This window comes from Miscanthus floridulus, chromosome 15, assembly GCF_019320115.1.
Source record: "Miscanthus floridulus cultivar M001 chromosome 15, ASM1932011v1, whole genome shotgun sequence".
In the NCBI taxonomy this organism is placed as follows: domain Eukaryota; kingdom Viridiplantae; phylum Streptophyta; class Magnoliopsida; order Poales; family Poaceae; genus Miscanthus; species Miscanthus floridulus.
The window spans coordinates 61,438,787-61,464,817 of NC_089594.1; the positions used below are offsets into that span (position 1 = coordinate 61,438,787).

General features: G+C 46.3%; 2 protein-coding genes across 2 annotated transcripts; both read right to left on the reverse strand.

Annotated features, from left to right (window-relative positions):
• Positions 1–844: 844 nt before the first annotated feature.
• LOC136508618 (peroxidase 3-like) lies at positions 845–4,896 on the reverse strand. Its single transcript, XM_066503342.1, has 4 exons — positions 4,540–4,896; positions 4,242–4,433; positions 3,988–4,153; positions 845–1,509 (listed from the first exon to the last, which is right to left on the reverse strand). Exons 1-4 carry the CDS (start codon positions 4,807–4,809, stop codon positions 1,082–1,084), a joined length of 1,056 nt encoding a protein of 351 aa, XP_066359439.1. The 5' UTR covers positions 4,810–4,896; the 3' UTR covers positions 845–1,081.
• A 16,207-nt stretch (positions 4,897–21,103) lies between these two features.
• On the reverse strand, positions 21,104–21,571 carry LOC136508125 (uncharacterized). The gene has a single exon (XM_066502749.1). The coding sequence runs from the start codon at positions 21,332–21,334 to the stop codon at positions 21,104–21,106; it is 231 nt and encodes a 76-aa protein (XP_066358846.1). The 5' UTR covers positions 21,335–21,571.
• Positions 21,572–26,031: the final 4,460 nt, after the last annotated feature.

The following is a 26,031-nucleotide window of genomic DNA, read 5'->3' on the forward strand; positions in this document are numbered from 1 at the left end:
GGCTCCGTCCCGCCCGACCCTAAGGGTGTGGGCTCTGTCTCGCCCGGCAGGGTCCGTACCACCCCAACCACTACGGATCCAAGCGTGTGGGCCTGGGTCAAACCTCTGACACCAGAAGGCGCGCGGGCACGCCTTGACACGACCAATGGCCACGACAGGCCATGACCGAGGGTTCGCATCGCCAGTAGTGACGGGTGCGTGGGCGTTGTGCCGCCTAATCCCCGTACGGCCGCTGACAAGCATGTCGGTTCACCACGCCGTCCACTAGGACGGGATGGAACACCACGACCAGCTGATGACATCGAGGCATAACACTAGTGGTGAATAGGAGCCCGACGTGGAGCCATCCCCGTCACCATCTACAGCATCGGCGGGACCCGCATGAAGGAGAAGAAGGACGCGGCGGTCCCAGAGGGCTTCTTCTCCTCGATTTTCTCCCTCTTTCTCTCTCTCTCTATTCTCTTTTTCTGATGTAATCTACATCTTCCGCTTCTTAGTGTATCTTTTCGCTTCCACATATACATCATTTTAATTAAAAAACAAAAAAATACAGGTACCAAATAATTAAAATTCAAATTTTTTGGTGCATCCCTAAATTAGTTTGTTTATACTTTTTTATCAGTTTCCTAATATCTTTCTCTCTTGATAACGTTCACACACATTGATTCCTTTGATTTATAAGAAGCGAATAACCACACAAGCTTGAATCATTTGTTCTCTGATTGCGAAGGAATTGTTCAGCAGCTGGACAATATGTATAGTTTCCGTAATTTGAGTGGACAAACTCGCCTCTCTTCTCCGTGCATCTCCACCAACCAAACATGCAATCCGAGGACGGCGAGTCTTAAAATTTATTTGATTCACTTAAGGTTGGATTATGCCCAATTAATAAATTTGATAAACATAGATAGTGATGTCCGAGAATTATATAGTAGATTATACGTCCCGTTGCAACGCGACCGGCATTTTTCTAGTATAAATAAAGAGGAAAACAAAAAAAAAATGAGCAAAAACAGGCAATGTATGCCCAGTTGCCAACGTTGGCGCGCTAGAACAAACTGAACTCGGTCGTCGCACGTCATCATATATCTGAGTTGACAGCCCTGCAGTTGCGGCGGATCTCCCCGCGTCCGCCGGTGCGCACGCCGACGCGTCCCATCTTGCGCACGGCGTTCCCGAACTCCTGGAGGAAGTACCCGCGCCTGGTGAGGCGGTGGATCATGCCCGCGGCGCGGCGGTCGGACAGCAGCGCGGCGTCGGAGGCGAACAGGCCCCGCCCCAGCTTGAGGTTGACGTAGTAGTGCGCGTCGAACCGCCCCGCCGGGCTCCCGGGGTCCATGGCCACCGCCGTGACGTTGTTGGACGAGGCGACGCGCGCTGGACCGCACCGCGCGCGGAGCTTTGCCGCGTACGCCGCATTCAGCGTCGGGTCGGCGCCGCCGGAGGTGCGGAAGCCGGAGAGGCGCGACGCGAAGGTGTTGCAGTGGGCCACGCCGATCGTGTGCGCGCCTGCATGCGTGAGTGCACAAGATTGATTAATTGTTTGTACTGTGCTGTACTAGTAGGTGAGTGTGATGATAGACGGAGCTCGGAGCAGAGCATGTTGCGGTCTGCGCGACTGATAAGTCATGACTATAAATATTGTTGACTGATTCGTTACGAGAGGAAAAATACTATTTATTAGCTGACAAAATATAGATTATAAGCGAATAGGTGTCGGTGGTTGAGCTACTATTTCGTGCGCGCGCGGTGGTGCAGGTAGTTCTGTACACGCTAGCGGCCGCGCAACCCAAATCCAAAGCCTGGATATCGGCGAATGCGGTCCAACACTAGTGGCATTTGGTACGGTTTGTACTGATTAACTTATGGTAGTGTACAAAAAATGTTTTGCTAGAATTTTGAGGGTATCATGTAATCCCTTCCCATTCAAAAAAATGCAATTCTTATCTTCGACAAGTCAAACGAAATTTAAGGTTTGATTAAATCATATAAAAAATATTAAAATTCATGATACAAGATACGTATTATTGAATAATATGCAAAGTGTGCTTTTTTTCTTCTTTTTTTGGCGTGTGGAAACACAACTACTATATGATGGTACGCAGGTCATGGAACCTCAATCAATTAATGGCCATGAGCCCAATCAAACCCTCGCATTGCTGTTGCTGTTGCAGTACAGCTTGCATTGCTGCTAGGATAGGATAGGATATGCTTGGGCAAATTAGAGGATGTTAGTTAGCATTATTGGTTGGCAGTTACTACCCGTTAGCTGCAGGAAGTGATCCATGCCATCATTGGTTGCTGTGGTTACTGAAGATTCTTCCATACATGGTGACACGTTTATTAGCCGTCCAAATCTTCCGTGCGTGGCTCTATCATCAGCTGAGGATGGCACATCACAGGCACAGGATCATCCATCGATGCACGGACTGGCATATAAAAGTAAATGTGTGCCTTAATTCCTGTGTTGCCCGGCCGCAGGCAGTCTCACCACACCATGGTTTATTTGATTAAGCTGGTTCGGCGATTCGGTCATCAACACTATCTTTTTGTTTTAATATATTGTGGTTTATTTATCTTAAGAATGGTTCAACACTCCAATATCTGCCGAGCAAGTTATTATTGCTCACAAATGTAATTTTGAACGTACAATGAGTTCCTAATGTATATATAAGCTCCCTTTCCCTAAAGAAAAATGACACTTTAAATACTTTGGCTCGTGGGTGGGAGAGTACGTGGTTAGTACAAATGGCTCATCACCTTTTTCGTTAAAATGAAGGAGCAGTCTCGAGTTTGCTTTTGACGTGGAACAAAATGGATAATATATATACTACGCCTAACTAACTCGTTCCGTACGTGCAGTCTTGATGACACATATGACATGCACCACGCATATTATTGGGTCACCTATACTAGCAGTACTACTTCAGCTTCTTTTAGATGCCTGATCCTTCTGCAAATTAAGGCAAGCAAGCATGCAACAAATCTGGTGGCTTGCCTTGCGTCATTAAAAGAAAATCTAATCTTTTTACGGCAACGCACCCGGCTAATAAAATTCAGCCTGGCCGATGGATAAATTTGCAGCCTGTGTGACGAACTCCTGCTAGCAGATTTCAGTCCAATCTCAAATGGAAATCTCGAACGGTACGACCTGATTTTTTTTATTACGCAGTCGAACTGTGAGCTAGCTACTTACTGTAGCTACTAGCTTATCAGGAACGAACGGACGGCCACGCATGATCGGCGCACGATGCAAATGCTTGAGCAGTCCGGCCCGGCCGGTGCACCGACACGCATGACGCATCACGAGCCGCTGCCCGCTAGCTGCACGCGCCGTGGTGCGCGTGGTGGTTGTCCCATCGTTTTCGCCTCATCTACCACATATAGCTACACTTTGGCCGCGGCCTCATGGCATCATCGTCGCATCCACCTGCAATGCAAGTCGCGTAGTATTATCTATCACCACCACGCGCATGCGTACGTACGTGCACGGTCTCCAGGGCCGACGCGCGCGCGGCGCCCGCCGTCGCCGTCGCCGTCGCGGTGCATGTGCCTGCATGCTGCTCCACGCAGTGTCGACCGGTCACGCCACGCACAGAGCACCTCCTCTCGATTGGTAGCTAGTAGATCAGTAGCTCTATGTACAGTGCATCTATACTAGCTAGCCGTAGTGACCACCGCACTGTACTCATCGTGTGTGTATTTTTTATTTGTATATCAACATTTTAATTCGATCATCGATCTGATCTGTCAATCTGTGCAATCGTCGACACGTACAGTACAGTGAGCTAGGCAAACTACAGAGGTTGACGTTTGTGCGTGGATTTCTGGGCCTCCCGTGTGGTGCATTGGTATGCACGCAAGTTTCATCATCTTGCAGCTCTAGCTGTAGCTGGTCACTACACATAGCTACTCCTACTTATAATTTGGAATTTTTACTAGGAGCAGTATACCGAACCGACGCGCGCGTCAGCGTCACGCACGTACCTGAGAGGATGACGAGGTCCTTGATGTCCAGGCCCTTGCTACCGAAGTTGGCCTCCAGGGTGCTGAAGTTGTTCGACGGCGAGGGGATCTTGGCCAGCGCCTCCGACGCCCGCGACACCACGCCGTCGCGCCGCCCCAGCTGCACGTCCCACAGGTCCCGCCCGAACTGCATATATGCAACCACACGCACTGGCAGTCAGCCAGCCATCCAGCAGCTAGAGTGTGCGTTTGCTCTGCTCTACAGTACAACGTACCTGGAACGAGACGGCGTCCCTGGCGGCGAGCGCCACGATGTCGGCACAGGAGACGGTGCCGGGGCAGATGGCCTCCAGCACGGCCTTCACGGTGTCGATCACGTCGAAGCCGCCCAGCGACCCGTTCGGCGCCGCGTCCTTCTCCGCCGTGTTGCCCGCCGTCGAGTCGATCAGCACCGACGCGTCGCATCCCTACCATTCATCATCATATCGGTGACCCACTTCAGTTCAGTTATATATACATGCATGTATGCGCAGCAAGCGGCCAACTGACGATAGATGATGGTTGCTTCTGTACCCTGACGAAGCAGTCGTGGAAGAAGAGGCGCAGCAGCTTGGCGGGGAGCGCGGCGGGGTCGGCGGCCACGCGCGCCACCACGATGTCGCGCACCACCGCCTCCGCCGCGGGGCAGCTGCGCCAGTAGAAGTGCGCCTTCAGCACCGCGCCGTCGCACCCGCCGCCGCCCGCGACCACCAGCATCGCCGCCACGACCGCCAGGAGGCGGACGGCGCCGAGCAGTGGCGACGTCGGCGGCAGCGTCGTCATCATGCTGCAGCTCCGAGCCATTGGACGACTGACTCGTGACGTGAGAGTGAGAGAGAGATAGCGATCGGGTGGATGTGCCGAGTGAGTGATGGAATGGAAGCCAAGTAGGCTATATAATTGCGGTGAGAGCGATTAGTTATTAGTACTCCGTATTTGTTAGCACCGAATCAGTCAGTCCAAGCAAATGAGGTGAGGCCTAATTGAGCTCTTTTACGGTGGTTGGGGTACTTCTGGGTTCCTCTTAGTTCATAAATAATTAATTAGTACTAATTAATTTTATGAGTGGAAGGTTAATAGGGTAATTGCGGCTCCCCTCCCCCAGCTACCCCTCCCCCATGCGCACCCGAACCCGCACGCCTCGCCCACGCGCCGAGCAGTTCCGTGGACGCGAGGCTTCCCTGCCCTCGGCCTTAGCCGCGGCCGCCTCACCCTCGACCTCGCCATCGCGCGGCACCGTCACCACCGGCCTGCCCTCGCCACCACCGGTCTCCTCCCCTCGGCACCCCTCGCCCACGCGCACCGCCGCCGCCGCATGACTTCCTCTCGCTGTATGCCGCCGCCGCCGCCAAGGATGCTCCTCTCCTACTCCACGACTACAAGGCGACGACGCACGAGCACAACTTCCTCTCGCTGTACGCCGCCGCCGCCGCCAAGGACGCTCCTCTCCTGCTCCACGACTCCAAGGCGCCGCCGCCTGCCTCTCAAGGTCTGCATCTGCATGTTTTCTTCATTCTCTTTTCTTCCTCGATCTCATGGCAATTCTACTCCCTGTTCGATCGACCTCCGTCCAGTATAATAGTGTTAGGTAGATCTGCTGCTTGTAGTTCCTTATTCGTGCCTGGATCAACCGGAGAAGAAAACCTTGCAAGGCAGCTTGTAATAACTAATATCAAATTAGCCTGTTCCTCGCACTGACGCGTGATGATTGATATGTCTTATATTTGTAATCTTGCCGTTACCGTGAATCCATGTAGCAAAGCAAATATTGACGCACAAGCAATATTCAGATCCAGGCAGTGCAATTTTGATTTGGGTAGGCACTTGGTGTTCCTCATAGGTTGTTGTGTTGCTAGATCGAAATTGGCCAGATCGGTTTGCCTTGTGTTAGATAGTTTACTCAATGTGTTAGTGGGGTCCCAAAAGTGCTAAATCGAAATTGACCGGATCGATTTGCCTTGTGTTAGATAGTTTACTCAATATGTTAGTGAAGTCCCAAAAGATCTAGTCTACACTTTAGTAACCTACTCCGATCATATTAGTTAGTTGTTTTCTACGAGTGCCAAGGGGAGCGCGGACGCCGCTGGGCCCGGATCTTGCCTCCTCCACCGCCATCGGCGGATCTACGCGGTGTCGGTGTAGGAGCCCGGCAACCCTCCTCATCCTCCTCCACGGTGTCGATCCCCGCCATGGCTACTGCCCGGACCACCGCGTTCGCGAGCGCACCTCGCCGCCCGCAGCCTCCCGCCAGCGGGGATGGCCACCGTCGCCGCGAAGGGGAGCGCGGACGTCGCCGGGCCTGGATCTCGCCTCCTCCACCGCCATCGTCGGATCTACACGGTGTTGCCATTCGCCAGGGACTGGTGAGGAGGGATGGCATGCCCTGGAAGCCGCAGCCCTGCCCTCGCACTCGCCGCCGCAGCCACCGCCCTCGTCCTCACCCCACTCGCCACCGCAGCACAAGAGAGAAAAGAACAGAGCGACTGAGAGAGAGGGGTCGGCCTGCGTTGGTCCGAAGAGAATTATACGTGAAAAGACTGTAGTACTTCAATCATCCCTACTGCTCTAAACATTATTTTTCTACCATTGATTTACTGTTCTACCCTCAATTACGTAAAATAATTTCAAAAATAGAAAAATTTTCACTTTTTTCATATACTGATCCGATCAATTTTAGTATGCACCCGGTGCGTATGGTCCTACCATTTAGTACGCACTTGGTTCCTCCCGGTACCTCTTAAATTGGTTCCTCTGGGTTCCTTTGCCTTTTTAGCCGTTGAATCTGTAACACCTCGGGTGTTAGCCTTGCATAACTTGACTTGCATAACATGAGCATGAGCATCAAGCATTCATAAATCATCATTTGCAATTGAAACATTTGATTGAAACATATGAAACATTTCTTGTTATCTCATGTTCCTTGTAGCATATGCATATGATCTTGTGCAAATAAATGCTAGTGTGTAATGTTGGTCACTATAACACCTTAGCTATACTTAGGTTAACAAAAGGAACCTTGTTCATGAAGACCACATTTCTTGATCAAGCATTTAAGTGTTATTTCATGTGTTGATCTGAATGGCTATATGTGTGACTACTTCATGAAATGCTTAAATGACCTTGCAAATTGTTTTAACATGCTTAGAGTATCATCATGAACAACTTTGGTATTTAGTGCTAGGGCTAGTTTGGTCATTTAGCCATAGTTTGAGTGTGTATCTTGATTTCAAAGTGACATGTTTGACTAAAGTTGAACTAGGTGTTAGGAACCTTGCATGGAGGAGTTCACTAAAGCAAAGTTGTAGTGTTTGACATAAGGAACAACTTTGATTTTTGGGCCTTTGACTGATTCAGCTCCTAACATGTTTGAAATTGGATCACAAGAATCATCACAATCCTGATTTCAACACTTAACAAATTTTCTAAGTGTTTGCTCGACTGTCAGCCTGACAAGCCGACTTTGAGCATGATTTTACTCGGTTTAGGTTGCGAATTAGAGTATGCTGCTTTAACAAGAGTTGGAGATGGTACATGGTTCTACAACTTCTATTCAGTACATTTGCACGAAGGAGCCACCGTTTAGCCGGTAAATCAACGAGAAAACGCGCTGTCAGGCTCGGCCATCGCGCGACTGACGAAACTGAATCGCGTTGATCATGGCCGACCGGTTTCAGATGTTGTGCGCCGCGTGTCCCCGGCGGCGGCCGCGCGTCGCCAGCGCCCTGACCGCGCAGGCCACGCCGCGCCCGGGCGTGCCTTCTTCACGCCAACGCCCGCCCGCACTCACTCGCGCTCCATTTCAGCTTCGCCTCGGCCTCTTTTCTTCGCCGCAGCAGCAGCCGAGCGCCCTCAGCTCCGCCGTCGCCATAGCCCCGCGCAGCTCACGCCCGGCCACTCCCGCACCACCGTGATAGCTCCACCGTCTTCCCCGCACCCCGTAGCTTCTTCCCGTGCCCGCCATTCGCGCTTGGTAAGCCTCCACCGCGTGCACAGGCTCGCCGGAGTTCCGCCGTGAGCCCCGTCGTCGTGGCCACGCCGCTACCGTCCTCCTCCAGCTCCGTTAGCTAGCGCACTAGGTCCTCCAGCGTTCATAGATGCTTGTCCACGCGTTGATTTGAACCCCCGTAGCCTTCACCGGCGTTTCACCGTCGACCCGCACCTCCACCCCGCCATGGCCGCCGCCGTAGCCACTAGCTCCGATGAGAAGGCCACCCAAGTAGCTCAATCGCTCCGCTAAGTCGAGTAGGTCATCGTGTTATGATGTCACCGCCGGCGAGTTCGCCGTCGGCGAGCTCTGGCCGCGCCAGCACCGCGCAGCGCCGCTGCTCTGCTTCGGGTCGATGACATGTGGGGTCCCCTGACCACCGGGTCCCACCGGTCAGCGACTGCAGTAGTGAAGGATGGCTCATTTTGATTCCAGTTTTTGATTTGTTTGGTTATTTTTGTATCTGCAGTTTGCTAACTCCAAAAATGTTGAAATAAATATTGTTGTGTTCCTTAAGAAGTGTAGTATTTAAGAAAAATATGTTCTTGGATTCAACAGTAGAAATTTCTGGAGATTTAAATAGGGTTTGCAAATGTGCTTTTGAATGCATTCAAATTTGTTTATTTTATATCTAGAGTTCCTGTGCTCCAAAAATTATAAAATTTTTGTGGTAGGCTATTCTTGTCATACCTAAGCTTGGATAAAAGTTTGAGGACCAGTGCATGTGTAGATCTATAGTTATAGATTTTTCTTTTATAAATAGTTAATCCTTGCATGAATTTTTATAAATTCATTATGAGTCCAAAATTCATGAAATTTGTTGGAGGTGATACTAGTACCATATGGATGTTAAGAAAAATAAGAAATCTGTTGCTTGACACTTTTCAATAGGATTTTCCATTTATGCTATTTCAAGCCTTGCTTCCTTATCATTTTTGTATAGAATGTTCTACTTAGTAAAATGACCTGAAATTTTTATAGTAGTCCTTTGATAGCATTAGTAAGGCTCTGTAAATTTTTGAGAATTTATTAAGCACATCTGATATATGTTTATTATTTAACCTAGATATCTGAATAAAATAATAAAGGCAATTTAATAAATAGTTTGGGCTTTGCCATTATATTATCTTAACTATGTTTGGTATGCTTAAACTGTTGGTAGGTTCTAGGTTGTCAATTTGTGAATAATTACATGAAGTAGAGGTGTTATTACTTTACATTGCATGTTAAGTCATTTCCGGACTGATTCTAGAAAATGATGAGTTGCATGTTGAAACTGATGTAGACTGTAAAAATGGTTAATAACAAAGTTGTAGAAAATTTGATAAGCTTTCCAGAAAGTCCAAGATCACTAGATTTGGAATTGTCGAACTCCAGTTATGAGTAAAACAAATAGATACTGTTAATGGCATAGTCGATGCTTTGTAGAAGTAGTTAAGTAGTAAGCAAGAAGAGATATGCACCTACTCAAACAACGTGATGCACTTGTTAACATATATGCATTCGTAATACTCATACCATACTCATGCATCTAGGATCGGAGGAAGAGATCACGTTGCTGGAATTCGAAGAAGCCGAGGAAGGGAACCCGCAGGAGAATCCGCAAATCCCCGCTCCCGAAGGCGTGGAGCAGAACCCTGAAGAGCTTCCGGAGTGCCCTGACCATCGTCCTACTTCCTTTCTGCGAGGCAAGCCCCGGAGCATTATAAGTCTCCCAGTAATTTACAAATGTTTACTTACGTATTTATGATTGATGCATTAGGTTATAAGAGTTGAATGAAACCACTTGATGCATGTACATTCCTTGTCCAGATATTAACCCTTTAACCGGTATAGGTCCAGGATCGAATTTATGCTTAGCCATGCTTAGACCGGTAGAAGTCGGGTGATGTCCTGTCACCTGCGAGATATAGGTGGATACCGGAGCACGGTTGGCTATATCTGCTATCGTGGAACAGAACCATGTGGTAAAAGTAAATTGAGACCGGACGGGAGGTCGATAGGGAAACAACAAGGCATGGAGGTCTTGGGTGTGGACTTATCCCCGTCTGTGTCGATCAAGGACCGTACCGTTGTTGGAACTTCTGACAAGATTGAACGCATGCCTCTCACTTAGCTGGCCGGATAACTCGTTCCGACCGCGAAGCCGAGTAATTCAACTCAGGCCGGGAATCGTTCTGTTGTGCGCTCCTTCCGGGGAACGATCAGACTGAGCCCAAGGGCAGGCTTGGCCTGAGCATCCTGGCATCTGGTGTTCCAGATTGTGCGGCGCAGTACGAACCCGCGAAATGTGTACCGGAGTTGTACCAAAGGTGACCTAAGGCTATCGTGGCTGGTAGACCTGGGTTTGTGTTAGGAATAAATTCCCAGCTGGTTGAAATCGATTCGAATCGCCGTCTCTCCCGGATAGTGAGAAACTTGGCTAGCTCCAACATCGTAGTAACTGTGTTATGAAACATGATGGTTCAAATGAATATGGAATTACAATACTTGCTATGGTTACTATTGTATGATTCTAAATAATATACCACATGTTTGGCATAGGATAGTTGCTAACCTAGAAATGGATAGTTATAATTAACTTGATAAAAGAATCACAACTGTACAACGGTTAATTGCCTTTTTCGCAAAATGTTGTCAAGTTACGCCCACTTATACAGCCGTGCATAATCCTTGGAGTCATTTTATTTCTGGTTCATGACGGGTAAGTCTAGCTGAGTACCTTCTCGTACTCAGGGTTTATTTTCCCATTGTTGCAGATGGCACTGTGTATCATGGTTATTGCAAGAGTTGCTTCTATCCTGCTGTGGATGAGGAGTAAGCCTTGGGCAGGCTTCCTTAGTAATTCCTATCCTTGCTTTTGTGGACCGTGATCTGGTTTGGCACTGTAGCAAACTATGTTGGAAAACCTTATCTCAAACTTATTTGCTTCCGCTTTCGTTTATCAAACTTGTTTTGTAATAACTGTTATTCGTACTCTGATGATGAAACGTATCTGTGAACTTTATGTAATATGTGGCATGTATGTTGAATCCTGTACGATCTTGGTTGTTGTAAATCGTTTATCGAGACCCGTCGTGGTACTCGACGGACTACCGGGTTTATATGGGTTCAAGTATGACAGTGCGACCGCTTGCGGATTGCCATTATACTTGTATTCTTATAAATTGGTCGGTTCTGCGACAGAATCGGTCCTCGTGAGCCGTCCATTTTATGACAACCATTGTAAAAATTCTCAATTAATTATAATTAATGGGGGAGGTCATCACATGCTACGTGCACAATTTCTTTTCAGCTTTTCTTTTCGTTGTCAATTTTCTTTTTATTATTATTATTTTGTTGGCACAAGGCCTAATTGATGACATCGATGCCACAGGAAAAAAAAATCCAAGGTTGAATAGTTCATTTTTCACAGCAAAAAGGCACACCAGAACGAGCGAAGGAAAACACACCCAGCTCTCGGACTGAAGCGCGAGAGAGATGGTTGGCATAACCGCATAAACATACAAATATCAATGTAGGTGCATGCCAAAGTGGTCGAGGAGCCGTAGCTTTCTCATTTTACTATTTCTGAATGCGAGCCGGGGCACACAATATGCGACTGCGATAGTAGGAGTTGTATGTATTTACCTACCGACAACACTACTAATTAAATAGTAATGCAGAGCGAGCTCTTAATTAATTAAGGTCATCTAAATTATTTCATTGGCGAGCGAAGCGAGCCTGGACCCTCTGCACTGCAATGCAACGGCCTCAAGGAACAGGAACGGGAAGGGAAGTATCATCCATCACCGATTCATGTGTAGGTATGGACATGCATCTTCGATCGATCGAGTATATGTGCTCTCTTTCGTGGCTGATGGATGGATCGATCAGGGTGCATGAAAAAGGAACAGTGCGGGATTGCCCCCTTACAGTAACAGTGTTCGACCAGGAAGAACTGACAGCCTGTTCGTTTCGTCGTAAATGATCGTGGATTATTTACTGCTGGCTGGTTTGGTTGGTTTGGTGTGAGAGGAAAATACTGTTCCAGCTTATAATCCACAATTGTATAAGCCCAGCCGAACAGGCTGTGAGCCATCTATCATGTCGCCACTTAATAGGACTCATCGATGAATTAGGTTACCGTTTGGTTTGACGATAAGGAGAGACGAGGGACACAGGTCCACAATCTTTTTAGGACCGAATAATTTTATGGACTTGTTAGCGCCCAGATGTTCCGGAGCGCCTAGCGTCGGACGGACGGTGCCGCGCTTGTAAGAAGCGGAGCCCACGCTATTTGTTTTCGCACGCCTTCACCGCGTGGACCCCATAGTTGTTTTCCACCCTACCATCGTGCTCGCTCTGCTTCGCCTGACCACCGCAAGCTTGGCCTGCGCCTGCACGCGGGAACGCCTAGGGGTCCCAGTCACCCGCTGTGGTAGCTGGATCCCATTGCAACATATGCAGATCTACTTTTGCAATATCGAGATAAAACGCTTGCAACTATACATCCGAAACAACTAAAATATTTGGAACATATGGCTGGAACACTTGCAAAAACATCAAGAAAAACTTGTAAACATATGTGTAGCCATTGTCGACATGTGCAACATCCAGATAAAACACTTGCAACATACTAATGAAATATCTAAAATACTTAAAACATACTCTTGCAATATGCATGTTGAAGGGACCGTGACGCCTAAGAGGGGGGATGAATTAGGCAACTTATAAAATCTAACTCTAAACTATGGCCTCTTTTTCTAACCTTAGCAAAACCTATGCAAAAGATAAACTATCTAAATGTGCAACTACGGTTTTGCTAGTGTGTTGCTATCTCTACCGCAAACATAGTAAAGTAATCAATGTAAATGCGGAAGCTAAAGAGCAAGGTAGAGATATGCAAACTCCCAGTCGACGACTCCGGTATTTTTACCGAGGTATCGAGAAGCATGCAAGCTTCTCCCTAGTCCTCGTTGGAGCCCCTCGCAAGGAATCCCTCGCAAGGGCCAAGCTCCCGGTCGGGTAACTCCGTGATAGCCTCGGGCCTTCCCCACGCTGCAAATGGGTCTCCGACGTGCCACTCGGCAAGCCTCTCCCTGGATGCTCCCCGCCGTCTTCACTATCAAGCTTCCGGCCGAAACGCCGCGGGCCTTGTTCCCTCCGGTACACGGTGGCGGCCACACCACAAACACTGGTTAGTGTGATCTCGTAAGACTTCAAGCCCCTCCGATGTACAACAATGGTGCTCGTAAGCACCGAGTGGTAAGAGGTATGCAAACCTCACTAAACACTAGGCCTAAACCTAGAGTAAGCGCATAAGCGGTGGTCTAATCAACCTAAGCACTTCGCAAAGCACCTACGCTAATCACCTGATGAATCACTAAGCACTATGCAAGTGGAGATCACTAAAATGGTGTATCAACACCCTTAGGTATGTTTCCTCAAGCTCCACTCATCTCAAATGGCCGATTGGGGGTTGTATTTATAAGCCCCACTGAGAAAGTAGCCGTTGGGGATCGAACTCCCGTAAATCTGCTACTGACCGAACGCTGAATCGTTCTGACCAGGACACGTCCGGTCAGTCCCGACCGTTGCAGCCGCAAACCACCGATCAGACGCTGCCAGCGTCCGGTCGCCTGCCACCGGACGCATCTGGTCACAGTTTTGCACGCCTGGAATCTCTCTGTACTCGATCGGACGCTGCATTTCTGTGTCCGGTCGGTTGCCGCCAGCGTCCGGTCCTCGTGTCCGGTCACCTGTCTGCCGAGCCACCGGTCCAGCGTCCGGTCGTGCTTCTAGCGTCCGGTCTAGCGTCCGGTCGCCTCTGCAAGCTCGTTTCTTCACGATCTTGTGTACGGCTTGGTTCCTATCTTCATGCTTGGACTTTGCTTAATATCTTGGGTCTTTTCCTATGCTCCTAAGGTTTTTCTTAAGGTGTTGATCATCAGATCATCACGTCGCCTTCGTCCAAGTCATGTCTTGCACCCTATTGAACTACAAAATAAACACTTGCAAATTCATTAGTACAATTTGGTTGTGTTGGTCATCAAACACCAAAATCCAAAGTAAATGGGCCTAGGGTCCATTTTCCTTACAATCTCCCCCCTTTTTGGTGATTGATGACAACACGACCAAAGCAAGCAAATAATAAAATTTTTGAAATTAGAAAACCATCTACTTGCTAGGATGCAATGCAAAGGGCAAGGTGATATGATGCTAGAATATCCTACTCAGATACCAATTGAAGACCTTCTTGCCCTTGCAGATGTCCCCATATGGCATTATGGATTAAAGTCTTGTTTCCTATAAAATCTCTCCATTACTTAGACTAATCCATAATCCACTAACCTCTCTTTTCTCGGACCATAACTACTTGTATACAAATTAATGTTTGCTTTTGGTCCTCTAAAATTCTCCCCCTTTGGAATCAAACACCGAAAAGGAAGACATTAAGCACAAGGGAGGGTCAAACTTTGTGATCCTTTGTGTGTAAAGTGAAATAGATTACAAAATTTGACTCTCGCATTATATAAATTAAGCTCCCCCTAGATTTATGCATACATATGGTAGAAAGCAAAGCATATGCATAATTTGCAATTTATTGCACAAGAGAGTTTAATCTATATAATATATGGAGAAAGCATATAAATACGAAATGAAATCAACATGATGATGTCAATTGAAGAATGATGCTTAACTCCGGGGACTCCAATTTCCTTACAATGAGACTACTACACATGTGATAGGTTTGAAAAATTGATACCATTTGAAAAAGTGTTAGTCTCAAAGCATCCAAGTTGTAGAAATACTCCCCCTAAATATGTGCACATAAATGTAGAATACTTTGTAGAAATCATGCACATTGATTTTAGAATCAAAAATACCACTTGAAAGATGACATCTCATGAATGTGAGAATCATTTTCAAAGAGATATCCGGGAGAGATTATCTACAATTTGGACTTTGGCACATATTAGATGAACTAAAAGTAAGACAAGCTATGTGTCGTGCTTCTAAGCAATTTTAAACCATGTAGGTTTGCTCCAAGGGTTAAAAATGAGACCGAGCAAGCCTACCATAAGATATACCTAGTGTATGCATGATAAAAGATATAAGCATGCAAATACAAACCTAGGCATGAAAAATAACTAGATGCTTAAAGATACCAATTGTAGGAAAAAAAAACTAATTGCAAGATGTACCAATTGAAAAGCAATAACATCTAGTTACCTAACATGGGAAGAGGAATTTGGGTCTATAGTATTCACTAACCTACTTGGCAATGGTTTTGTCTATCATGATGCACCCCATGTAATGCACCCATACTTTGTCAAGTCTCCAAATTCCCCAAAGTCCGACGGACTTCTCACTTCCCTTTCGGGATCCAAACCTTCTTGGTGCTCTTCATGTTGGAAATGATTTCCTTTGGCACCCAAAAGCGTTTGACCCCAATGTTGGCTTGCTTGTTCACCTTGATGGCCACCACCTTGTCATTTTTCTTCTTCAAGAGATAAGGTGTGGAGGCCTTCTTGTCCACCTTGTTGGTGTAGGTGTTGGAGAGCTTGCTTGTTTGCTTTTTCTCCTTCTTCCTTGCTCCTCCTCCATTCTTCACCTTGCACTCATAGGACTTGTGACCTTCCTTGTGGCACATGTAACAAACCACGATTTGTCCTTCATCAAGCTTCTTCACTCCCTTGACTGATGTTATCTTGATGAAGTTGGGTTTGCTTCGCCTTGCCTTTCACTTGAGTCAAGTCCTTGATGAGGCGAGCTACTTCTTGCTTGAGTTGCTCATTCTCCTTTGCAACCTCTTGTGTACATGTATCTACAATAACTTTCTCAACTACAAACTGGGTTGCACAAAGGTGAGTCTAAACATAAATCATTACAAGAAGTAGAGGCATCCTTTTTAGACAAGTTAAAGATAGAACTTTTCTTTTAGATGCCTTGGTGGGGGTTGTGCTAATGGCTTCAAGATTGGCAACTTTATTAGTTAGCTCATCACAATGTTTGCACATGGTTTTCCATTTTAGCAAGCAAACTATTATAAGCTTCTTGTGAGCTAGCTAACTTTTCTTTTAATTTTTTCATTTTTCTTTAAAAGTTGCTCATCATTAATTGTGCATGTATTTGTTGTTGCACTAGCCTCAAGTTGCTCAATTTTAGTGGATAGTTCAACATTGAGATTTGCAAAGTTTTCATATTGTTCAAGCAATTTTTTGTATGCTTCTTGTGAACTACCTAGCTCTTCTTTTAAATTTTTGAGCTTCTTTTGTTGACTAGTGCAAACTTTAGCATATTTAAGATTTTGTTGCGCAATTGTATTATAAGAAGGCAAATCATCATCACTATCGCTCTCACTAGAGGATGAGCTTTCATTACCTCGTGCCATAAGGCACACACGAGAAGAGCTTGATGATGAGTGCTTGCGCCCTTGCCTCTTGTGATGATCTTCTTCACTTGAAGAATCATTCCATGATCTTATTGATGTGAGGGCTTTGTTCTTGCACGCCTTCTTCTTTGTCCTTGGGTGTGGGCTTGTTTGGACAAACTTCCACAAAGTGCCCTCAACTCGCCGCATCCATAGCATCCTCTCTTTCTTTGCTCATTTCTTTGATTGGTGAAAACGAGGTCTTGAATTTGGATGGGCACACCCTTGACATTGAGCCTTACGATCATCTTCTCCACCTTTTTGATAAGTTTGATTGATTCTTCATCAAGGTCGGAGGTGGAGGAGGAAGATTGATCATCATCACTTGATTCTTGTTCATCATCATCATCATCCTCATCTTCTTCTTCTTCACTTGAGGAGCTTGAGCTTGAGCTTGACTCAACTTTCTTGCCCTTCATCTTTTTTTTCTCGCTACAAGCGAGAGCTTTGCCTTTGCTTGATGAAGATGCTTCTCCTTGACCCATCTTACGTGACATTTCAAATGCCACTAGCTTGCCAATGACAATGCCCAGGGTCATGGTGCTCAAGTTCTCCATGTTGTGAAGGATGGTGATGATGCTTGCATATTTCTTTTGTGGTAGAACGGAGATGATCTTCCTCACGATGTCCGCATCATCTAGCTTTAATAATCCTATTGAATGGAGCTCATTGATAATTAGATTCAATCGAGAATACATATTACGAACAAGCTCATTATCATTCATAGCAAAGGAATCATAATTTTGCTTAGCTAGATAATGTTTTTGCTCACGGACATTACTTGTGCCGTCATGGAGCTCTTGGAGTTTTAACCAAATTTCATGTGTCGTATTTAAGGTGAACACTTGGATTAAACACATCCATGCTAAATGATTCAAACAAGCAATTCTTAGCTCTAGCATTAAAATACATTTCTTTTTTATCACTCTTTGTGGGCTTTTCGGGATTCTTAATGGGTTTCATCCCGTCACGAGTGACTCTCCATACACCTAAATCAACCAGCCTCAAGGTGGCAAGCCATTCTAGCCTTATAGTAGAGAAAGTTAGTGCCATCAAATTGTGGAGGCCTAGCGGTATCCATCCCAACCACTCTATGATAGCGTCGGCTCAACGTCGGTTAAGCCAAGGGTCCAAATATGAGCTAACTGGCTCTGATACCAATTAAGGGACCGTAACGCCTAAGAGGGGGGGGGTGAATTAGGCAACTTATAAAATCTAACTCTAAACTATGGCCTCTTTTTCTAACCTTAGCAAAACCTATGTAAAAGATAAACTATCTAAATGTGCAACTACGGTTTTGCTAGTGTGTTGCTATCTCTACCGCAAATATAGTAAAGTAATCAATGTAAATACGGAAGCTAAAGAGCAAGGTAGAGATATGCAAACTCCCATCGACGACTCCGGTATTTTTACCGAGGTATCGAGAAGCGTGCAAGCTTCCCCCTAGTCCTCGTTGGAGCCTCTCGCAAGGAATCCCTCGCAAGGGCCAAGCTCCCGGTCGGGTAACTCCGTGGATAGCCTCGGGCCTTCCCCACGTGCAAGTGGGTCTCCGACGTGCCACTCGGCAAGCCTCTCCCGGATGCTCCCCGCCGTCTTCACTATCAAGCTTTCGGCCGAAACGCCGTGGGCCTTGTTCCCTCCGGTACACGGTGGCGGCCACACCACAAACACGGTTAGTATGATCTCGCAAGACTTCAAGCCCCTCCGATGTACAACAATGGTGCTCGCAAGCACCGAGTGGTAAGAGGTATGCAAACCTCACTAAACACTAGGCCTAAACCTAGAGTAAGCGCATAAGCGGTGGTCTAATCAACCTAAGCACTTCGCAAAGCACCTACGCTAATCACCTGATGAATCACTAAGCAATATGCAAGTGGAGATCACTAAAATGGTGTATCAACACCCTTGGTATGTTTCCTCAGCTCCACTCATCTCAAATGGCCGGTTGGGGGTTGTATTTATAAGCCCCACTGAGAAAGTAGCCGTTGGGGTCGAACTCCTGCAAATCTGCTACTGACCGGACGCTGAATCGTCCTGACCGGACACGTCCGGTCGTCTCGACCGTTGCAGCCGCAAACCACCGATCGGACGTTGCCAGCGTCCGGTCGCTTGCCACCGGACGAGTCCGGTCGCAGTTTCGCGTGCCTGGAACCTCTCTGTACTCGACCGGACGCTGCGTTTCTGCGTCCGATCGGTTGCCGCCAGCATCCGGTCCTCACGTCCGGTCGCCTGTCTACGGAGCCACCGGTCTAGCGTCCGGTCGTGCTTCCAGCGTCCGGTCCAGCGTCCGGTCGCCTCTGCAAGCTCGTTTCTTCACGATCTTGCGTACGGCTTGGTTCCTATCTTCATGCTTGGACTTTGCTTGATATCTTGGGTCTTTTCCTGTGCTCCTAAGGTTTTTCTTAAGGTGTTGATCATCGAATCATCACGTCGCCTTCGTCCAAGTCATGTCTTGCACCCTATTGAACTACAAAATAAACACTTGCAAATTTATTAATCCAATTTGGTTGTGTTGGTCATCAAACATCAAAATCCAAAGTAAATGGGCCTAGGGTCTATTTTCCTTACACATGTATATGCAACATCTAGATCTACTTTTGCAACATATAGATAAAACACTTGCAACATACTTATGAAACAGATGAACATTTTAAACAAACTCTTGTAACATATGTGTATAGCCATTTCAACATGTGCAATATCCCGATGTTGCAACATTCATATGAAAACACTTGCAACATACCTCTGAAACATCTAAAATACTTAAAATATACGTTTGCAACATAAGCATTCAACGTAATATCTCCTTGCTGCTTGGGAGAATGGAGGCTCCTTAGCATGTGGAGTTGCGAGAAGAGCGACGTGAGGCACCAGCAAAACAACCAATGACACCGTTTGCAAAGGGATGAACACATATCTCACTTTTTGAGGGGACAAGTTTATCTAGTGAATCTAGATATATATTCTCCCGCAAGGACAACTCTGCCTTATGAGTCCTCTAATCAAACACAACTTCATTTTTGTCTTACCACCCAACCAAACACAACTTTAGTATTTACTCCATCTGTTTCATCGTGTCAAATTGTAAGACTGTTTTGGCTTTTCTATCTTACCTCCCAACTAGACACAACCTTAATATTTGCTCCATCCATTTTGAATTATAAGACGTTTTAGCTTTTCCACGTATATTTTATTTTACTATGCATTCAGACACAATATATATCTAACTACATAGCAAAAGTAATATATCTACAAAATGTAAAACATCTTATAATTTAGAACGAAATAAGTAGAATAGAGCATATATGTATGTATCGCATAACAAAGAGAACACACATCAAAGAGAGAGAGCACACATGCAACAGAATAGCATGAATCAGTAAGAGCATCTCAAACAGATTAACTAAATAGACTACCTATCCTAAATTTAGTTAGTGGAGATAAAAAAATATAATCCTACAGACTGCCTATCAGCCTACCTAAATTTATTGGCCCAACCTATTTTCCCACCCACAACCTCGATATGATGTGCCAACAAATCTCACTGCCCATTCCCCCCAATGTGCCTCCCTCTCTCCTCGCTCGAGCGTCGTCCGCCCCGCACTCACTACCGCCGACCGGTCTTCCTCCTCCACGCCGGCGTCCCAGCCACCGGCGCGCCGCCGCCGCCCCTGCTCCCCTGCGCCATCCCTGCTCTCCTCGGCGCTCCCCGGCACAGGCTCAGGCGCGGCGGCAGCCCTCCCCGAATCCGGCTGCCCCGACGACGGCGCAGGCGTGACGGCCCTCCCGGCGCGGGCGCGGCTTCTCGGTCGGGCGGGCGTGGGACTGGCCACGCAGCGCGCATGCGCGGCGGCCGGGCACGGCTCCCCGACGGCGCTTTTCTCTCTCTACTTCGAAGCCCTGCTCACCGGAGCTGCCCTGCTCCACGGCCTGCCCGCACTGCTCGCCGGCGCGGCGTCCCTGCTCGCTGTCGCAGAGAACGAGAGAGAGGGGGAGGATGACATCATGGACCCACAATTCATACACTACTCGAATACATTTAGGTAGACCCGTTTAGGTAGTACCGTGGAGTTAAAGGCAAAAAGATAAGTAGTATAAATATAGAAATTTTCATTATTTTTGTGAGGAAGTTGAGCGCATGTACTGAACTAAGGCGTCGTTGGTGTGTTATTTTTACTTAGGCTGTGTTTAGTTCACGAAATGAAAATTTTTGGATGTCACATCGAATGTTCCAGGGATGTCGGAAGGGGTTTTCGGATACTAATAAAAAACTAATTATATAGCTCACCTGGAAACTGTGAGACGAATTTATTAAGCCTAATTAACCCATCATCAGCGCATGTTAGTTACTGTAGCTCTTATGGCTAATCATTGACTAATTAGTCTTAAAACATTCGTCTCACGATTTTCAACCAAACTGTGTAATTGATTTTTTTTGTCTATATTTAATACTCTGTGCATGTGCCGTAAAATTCGATGTGATAGTTTGGGATGAAAATTTTTAGGAACTAAACCTGGCCTTATTATACGTCACTACAAAACCATAAAGTAGGAGCGCACTACTAATCTGTTACGGTGTTGCTACTGACGAGTGACAAAACACACAGCACTTGTAATAAAAAGCAGTACGAGTACTAGGATCGATCGATCATGGGCTCGATCGAGACAGCCTAACCGAAAACATGCACGCATATTCGTCATAGCCGCTCCAGCTGCTCGTTGTACATGTCGCGCGGCAGCGGCAGCGGCTTGTTGGCGCCCTCCGCCTCCACCGCAGCCGCCTTCTCGGCCTCCCGCTTCGCCGTACTCCGGCTTGCACCGTCGCCTCCGGCCTCCACGCGCTTCGACCCCGCGGCCGCGCCGTCGCCGGGACCGGGAGGATGCGGGTCCTCAGTTCTGCCCCTCGCCGCCGGCGCCTGCACCTCCATGGTGGTGTTCCGTGTTCAGGTGAGCGCTTCCGTGTGTGCAATTCACTAGCCAGCAGAGCCCGGTGGACCGTGGACGCCTGCGTCCCGTCACGCCACGCGTGCATCCACGCGGCAGCACTGATCTGAAGGTTACGGTAGTAGTAGGATGGCTGGCTGGCTGCCTGCGTGCCACGTGCTGTGCCTACGTGTCCGGGTGAGCATTGAGACGGGTCAACTGGTCAGCTGATTCAAATTCAGCTTGGCACTTTCCAGGTACCGTCACCGGTTATTAAATTACAGACCCACAGCTCCACATAATTCATTCGTTTTTTTTTGGACGACACTTCATGATTCATGATTTTTTTTAAAAAAAGGAGAAGGCTACTTTGCAAATACAATGATTTCCAGTTATCAGCCTGCTCGGCAGCAATGGCTGCGGCATTTCCATTCATTTGGTGTCAGCTGAGAAAATCGGTGTTCAGCCTGGACTCCTGAAATCCTACAAATCCACTACTTCAGTCGTCTTCGTTGGTCACATACCTCAACAGCGCAAATCACAAATGCTCGTCAGGTTTCTCTAGGCATGCACGGCATTCTGTATTTCTTCATGGAAATGATAGGTAAACCTGTAGCAATATTATTTCAATCTTACAAGTATCTTATTATCATATCGGTGAGTACAAATGGATAATCCTGTTACAGTCTAACCTTTTATTATCGTTGCAGTCTTGCAGATTGAGTGACAGGATAGATCATACTAGTACCATCCAACGTGCTTCTATTTAGGGTCCGAGCTTCAACTTTCAGGCCATGTTCACAGTTTACACTCAATTTGCAACAATCTATCGAAAGACCCAAAACTGAAAGGAAATATTCCACTAAGAAATTCAATTCAATTTGCAAAATAATGTTATGATGTCAACAAAATGGAACTGCCTGGTAATTTATTCCCACTCATGGTCCTACAACTTCATTAAATGCCCTAATGTACATCGTGTTGCCTGCGACTGAGCCACTGATGTAAGACAATGGTGATCTCTTGCCTAGCACAAGACAACAAGACCAGATCCGCATCACTACCGATGTGAAGAAGGATGGGTCTCAAGGGGGTAATAAAAACCAAAAGACAAAGTTGCAACACCTTCGTGTCGTCACTTCTTTTGCTTCTTCCCAAGCTTCAGCTCGATAACCTCGCCAATGTATACGATATTACGATTCCCTTCCCCTTGAATACCTCTGGATGTTTGTAGCTCCGAACAGCGGCGGCGAACAGGTGCACCCTGTCCTTTTTTTTTATGCTGAAGCCACAGATTATGTTGGGTTTGAAGCAGAAGACGCGGGCAGCTGGGGAGCAGTAAACTGCACCACGTGGCTGTAGCCCAGTTTCAGGAACAGCTGATGGCCTTGGCTCTCTGACCTCGCTTTGCAGACGACCCCCAACGATCTTCAGGAAATGAAAAAAAAAAAACATGGCTTCCATTGCAAATAAATGTGTAGCTCTTCCAACAGTAAGGATTTGTGCGCGAGTTATCTTCGTCACAAAGAGAAGGAAGAGCACAAGTTTCTCATCGGAACAGTGGAAATTCAAGTGCGACTGAGTGAATTTTGTGCACTTGACTAAATTATCTACAGAACGCGGTAACAAACTGAATATCCCCATCATTCATCCCACTGTGTGGGTTATTATAGTGCAACATCGGGCCCGTTCGGCTGGCAGAATTTTGACTGAAACTTGCTGAAAAACACAGTTCTGGCTGAATTGTTGTGAGAGAAAAATATTGTTCCAGCTGAAAAAGAAGCCGAACAAGCTGAATATGGGATAAGCCGAACGGGGCCCATTATGTTAATCAAAGAGCACAAAGATTAAGGTTTCCACAAGGCAAGAGATGGTGATGACTGACGAATGACAACTGTGAGACCCTATTATAGAACTGTCCTCTAGCCATCCAAAGCGCAAAAGGAAGTTAGTTACACATTAGATGAAGTTGTAGATACGCCAAATAGGGGTAACAAATAGCAATGAATTCTCTAAGTTAGCCAACCTATTAGAGAATTAGGTGCTAAACTAACGTGAACACGTTAGTGGACTGAGAGACTAACCGTAATTCTTTAGAGTAGTCAGCCATCGGTAGATGCAATAGAGGTCGTTGAGTGATCTGACGGTGCCCTTCTCCTCTGGATGCTGGTGAGGAAGATGCAGATGACTCCTGATTCTCGGTGAGGAAGCAGGGATTGCGGTGTGACTGTGTTGGCTTTCCCGTCACTCCAGCACCTTGATGATCGGATTTTAGGAGGTACATTAGGCTAGCTGAATGTTGGATCCTCGGGGTGGGAGTCGCCCGTCTTATTGGCCTTGTGTGACGAGGGGCCACAACTAACCGGTTTCTATTTACTTTATGGAACTTGGAGTGATTCAAATTTATCGCCCTTAGCATAAGTGATAGACATAGGATAAGAATTAATTTGTGCCATATCTCTTATGTACTTCATCATTTATAACTTTTGAGATAGACTTAAACATAATTGGACCTAACCAGGTGTACTAATGGCCATACATAACAACTTTACCTAGATCTTTATGTCAAGATTAAGTGAGAAATCATCCAGTTGCTAGTATGCAACATATACTTACTGCTACTTGCTAGTAAAGTTACCATCCACGTAAAGTAATAGGATAACACACCAGCTCCCCTTGGTAGCTTATATACAGTTATAAACCTTAGATTCATTAAAACCACATCATTAATCTTAGAGTACCACTGTCAAGATGCTTACTCATGTTCATAAACGGATCTCTTTAGTTTACACTCCATCTCACTTGCCTTCCACGACTAAACCTCACAGTTGAGCCATGTATATGTTCTTATGCAAGCTACTATCAGTGAGTATTTACATCCATATGACACAACTCTAATCCATAATGAGTGGCAAACAAGCATTATGAGAATTCCAAATAATGTTTCTTAGATATGGGAGAGTGAACTCATATGAAACCTTTACTATAAGCCTTGCCTTGAACTTTCCACCCTTCCCTTCGTAATCACATAATTTTGTACACCAATTTATAGTCTACTGTGTTGATCCCATCCGGAATTTCTACTAAGTTCAAACTTCATTAGAGCTCATAGGCTTTATCTCACCCTTAGTGGACTTAAAACATTTAGGTGAGTAGATCATTATGGATCCTTACAGGAACATCTACCTTTTCAAGTCATAAACATCCAACTATTGTAAATGGCATGATCATCATTAACGGTAGATTTTCTAGACCACTTTAATCTTCATAAGACATTAGTCATCACAGGGGTCATATAGGTCGTAGAGGTTTGTGTCGACACGAAAATGTCAACACACACCAAGCCGGAAGGATCTGCTTGACGGAGCAAGGCTGGAGATCCGCTTGGCTTCAACGCAGGACCAGTCGACCCTGCGAATTGCTCCCAAGGCGTGCCAGTCAATTTGACCTGCAATTGACAAGGAGAGAAAGTTTATCAGTAATTTAAGGTGGAACATGCCGGTCTTTGACCAGACAGTTCCAAGTGTGCCGCTTCGTGAGCAGCCAGTGTTAGCCCACTGGATCACAGAGATATCCGACCACTCACTAATGTTGTCGAGCACGCGCTAGTGATGCCGACCACGAACCATCGTTATTTTACCTCTAGTCATAGTGTGTGATCGGACAACGTTAGTGGTGATCGACAACGCTGGTGAGTGCTCGGTGATCCAGTGGGCTGAAAGCCAAACGAGAGAATCAATCAAATAAACCAATACGAGAAGAAAATCGGCTGTTAAGAACTGTAACACTCGTGAGTTGTGACTGATTTTATAATGACAATTGCGATGTACCCAATTTTAATGATTCTTTCCCTTGAGCTATTAATGTGTATGTGTCAGAGATACATCACTGGCTAAATCAGATTCGATCAATACGTAATGTAGAGCCAATGAATTTAGTAAGAAAAAGGGATATGCCACGCACACAATCGTCTGTTTGATACAGACAGACCCACGAACCATCTAGACCTAATCCATTATCATCAACAGTGAGTTTCGACCAGATCGATGCAGCTATGATGATAATAATAAACTAAATCCAGAGAATTCATAGAATCGACCATACTTCAACAGGTTCATGAGAGTGTGTCATATCTGTAAAAGCGCAGATGAATCGACTAAAAGAGCCGATTCGGGCAGAAAAGGATCATAACATGTGAACAATAGACTATTCAACACGAGCAGACCTATCAACTCCTCAAATCTAACATATCATCTTTAACAGTGGGGTTTGACCGGATCGATACAACCATAATAAAGATAACAGTTTCTATCCTTAAAGAAAATGGATCTACCCATATTTAACAGGGTCATGAAAACACACTATGAACGTTGAAATACGGACGATCGGCTATTTAGCCGATGCAGGCATAGCAAACAGCCAGGGTCATGCCTGGTCGAAAGCAAACCTGAAAGCATCTAGGCCCCTAGTTCGGTTTCGATGATTAATGACAATACGTAATTACTATGACTAACGTGTGTTTTGCAGAGGCAATTAAGTTAGGTCATGGTAATGGAGATTGATTGGGCAATCATGGTTGTCATGCCCCTACAATGGAAATCGTTTTGGTTTTTAAAGGATGGACGACAAGGTTAATGATGGACTAGTTCTAAGTGTCATTTGGAGTTGGAGAGACACTTAGAGTAGTTTAGGACTTTATTTT

Bases quoted from the DNA above. Each gene is read 5' to 3' on its own strand.
- LOC136508618 (XM_066503342.1), bottom strand. From the start codon at position 4,809: ATGGCTCGGAGCTGCAGCATGATGACGACGCTGCCGCCGACGTCGCCA. The intron at 4,434-4,539 runs GTACAGAAGCAA...GATGAATGGTAG, and splicing joins TCCACGACTGCTTCGTCAGG to GGATGCGACGCGTCGGTGCT. The intron at 1,510-3,987 runs GTACGTGCGTGA...TCACGCATGCAG, and splicing joins GGACCTCGTCATCCTCTCAG to GCGCGCACACGATCGGCGTG.
- LOC136508125 (XM_066502749.1), bottom strand. From the start codon at position 21,334: ATGGAGGTGCAGGCGCCGGCGGCGAGGGGCAGAACTGAGGACCCGCAT.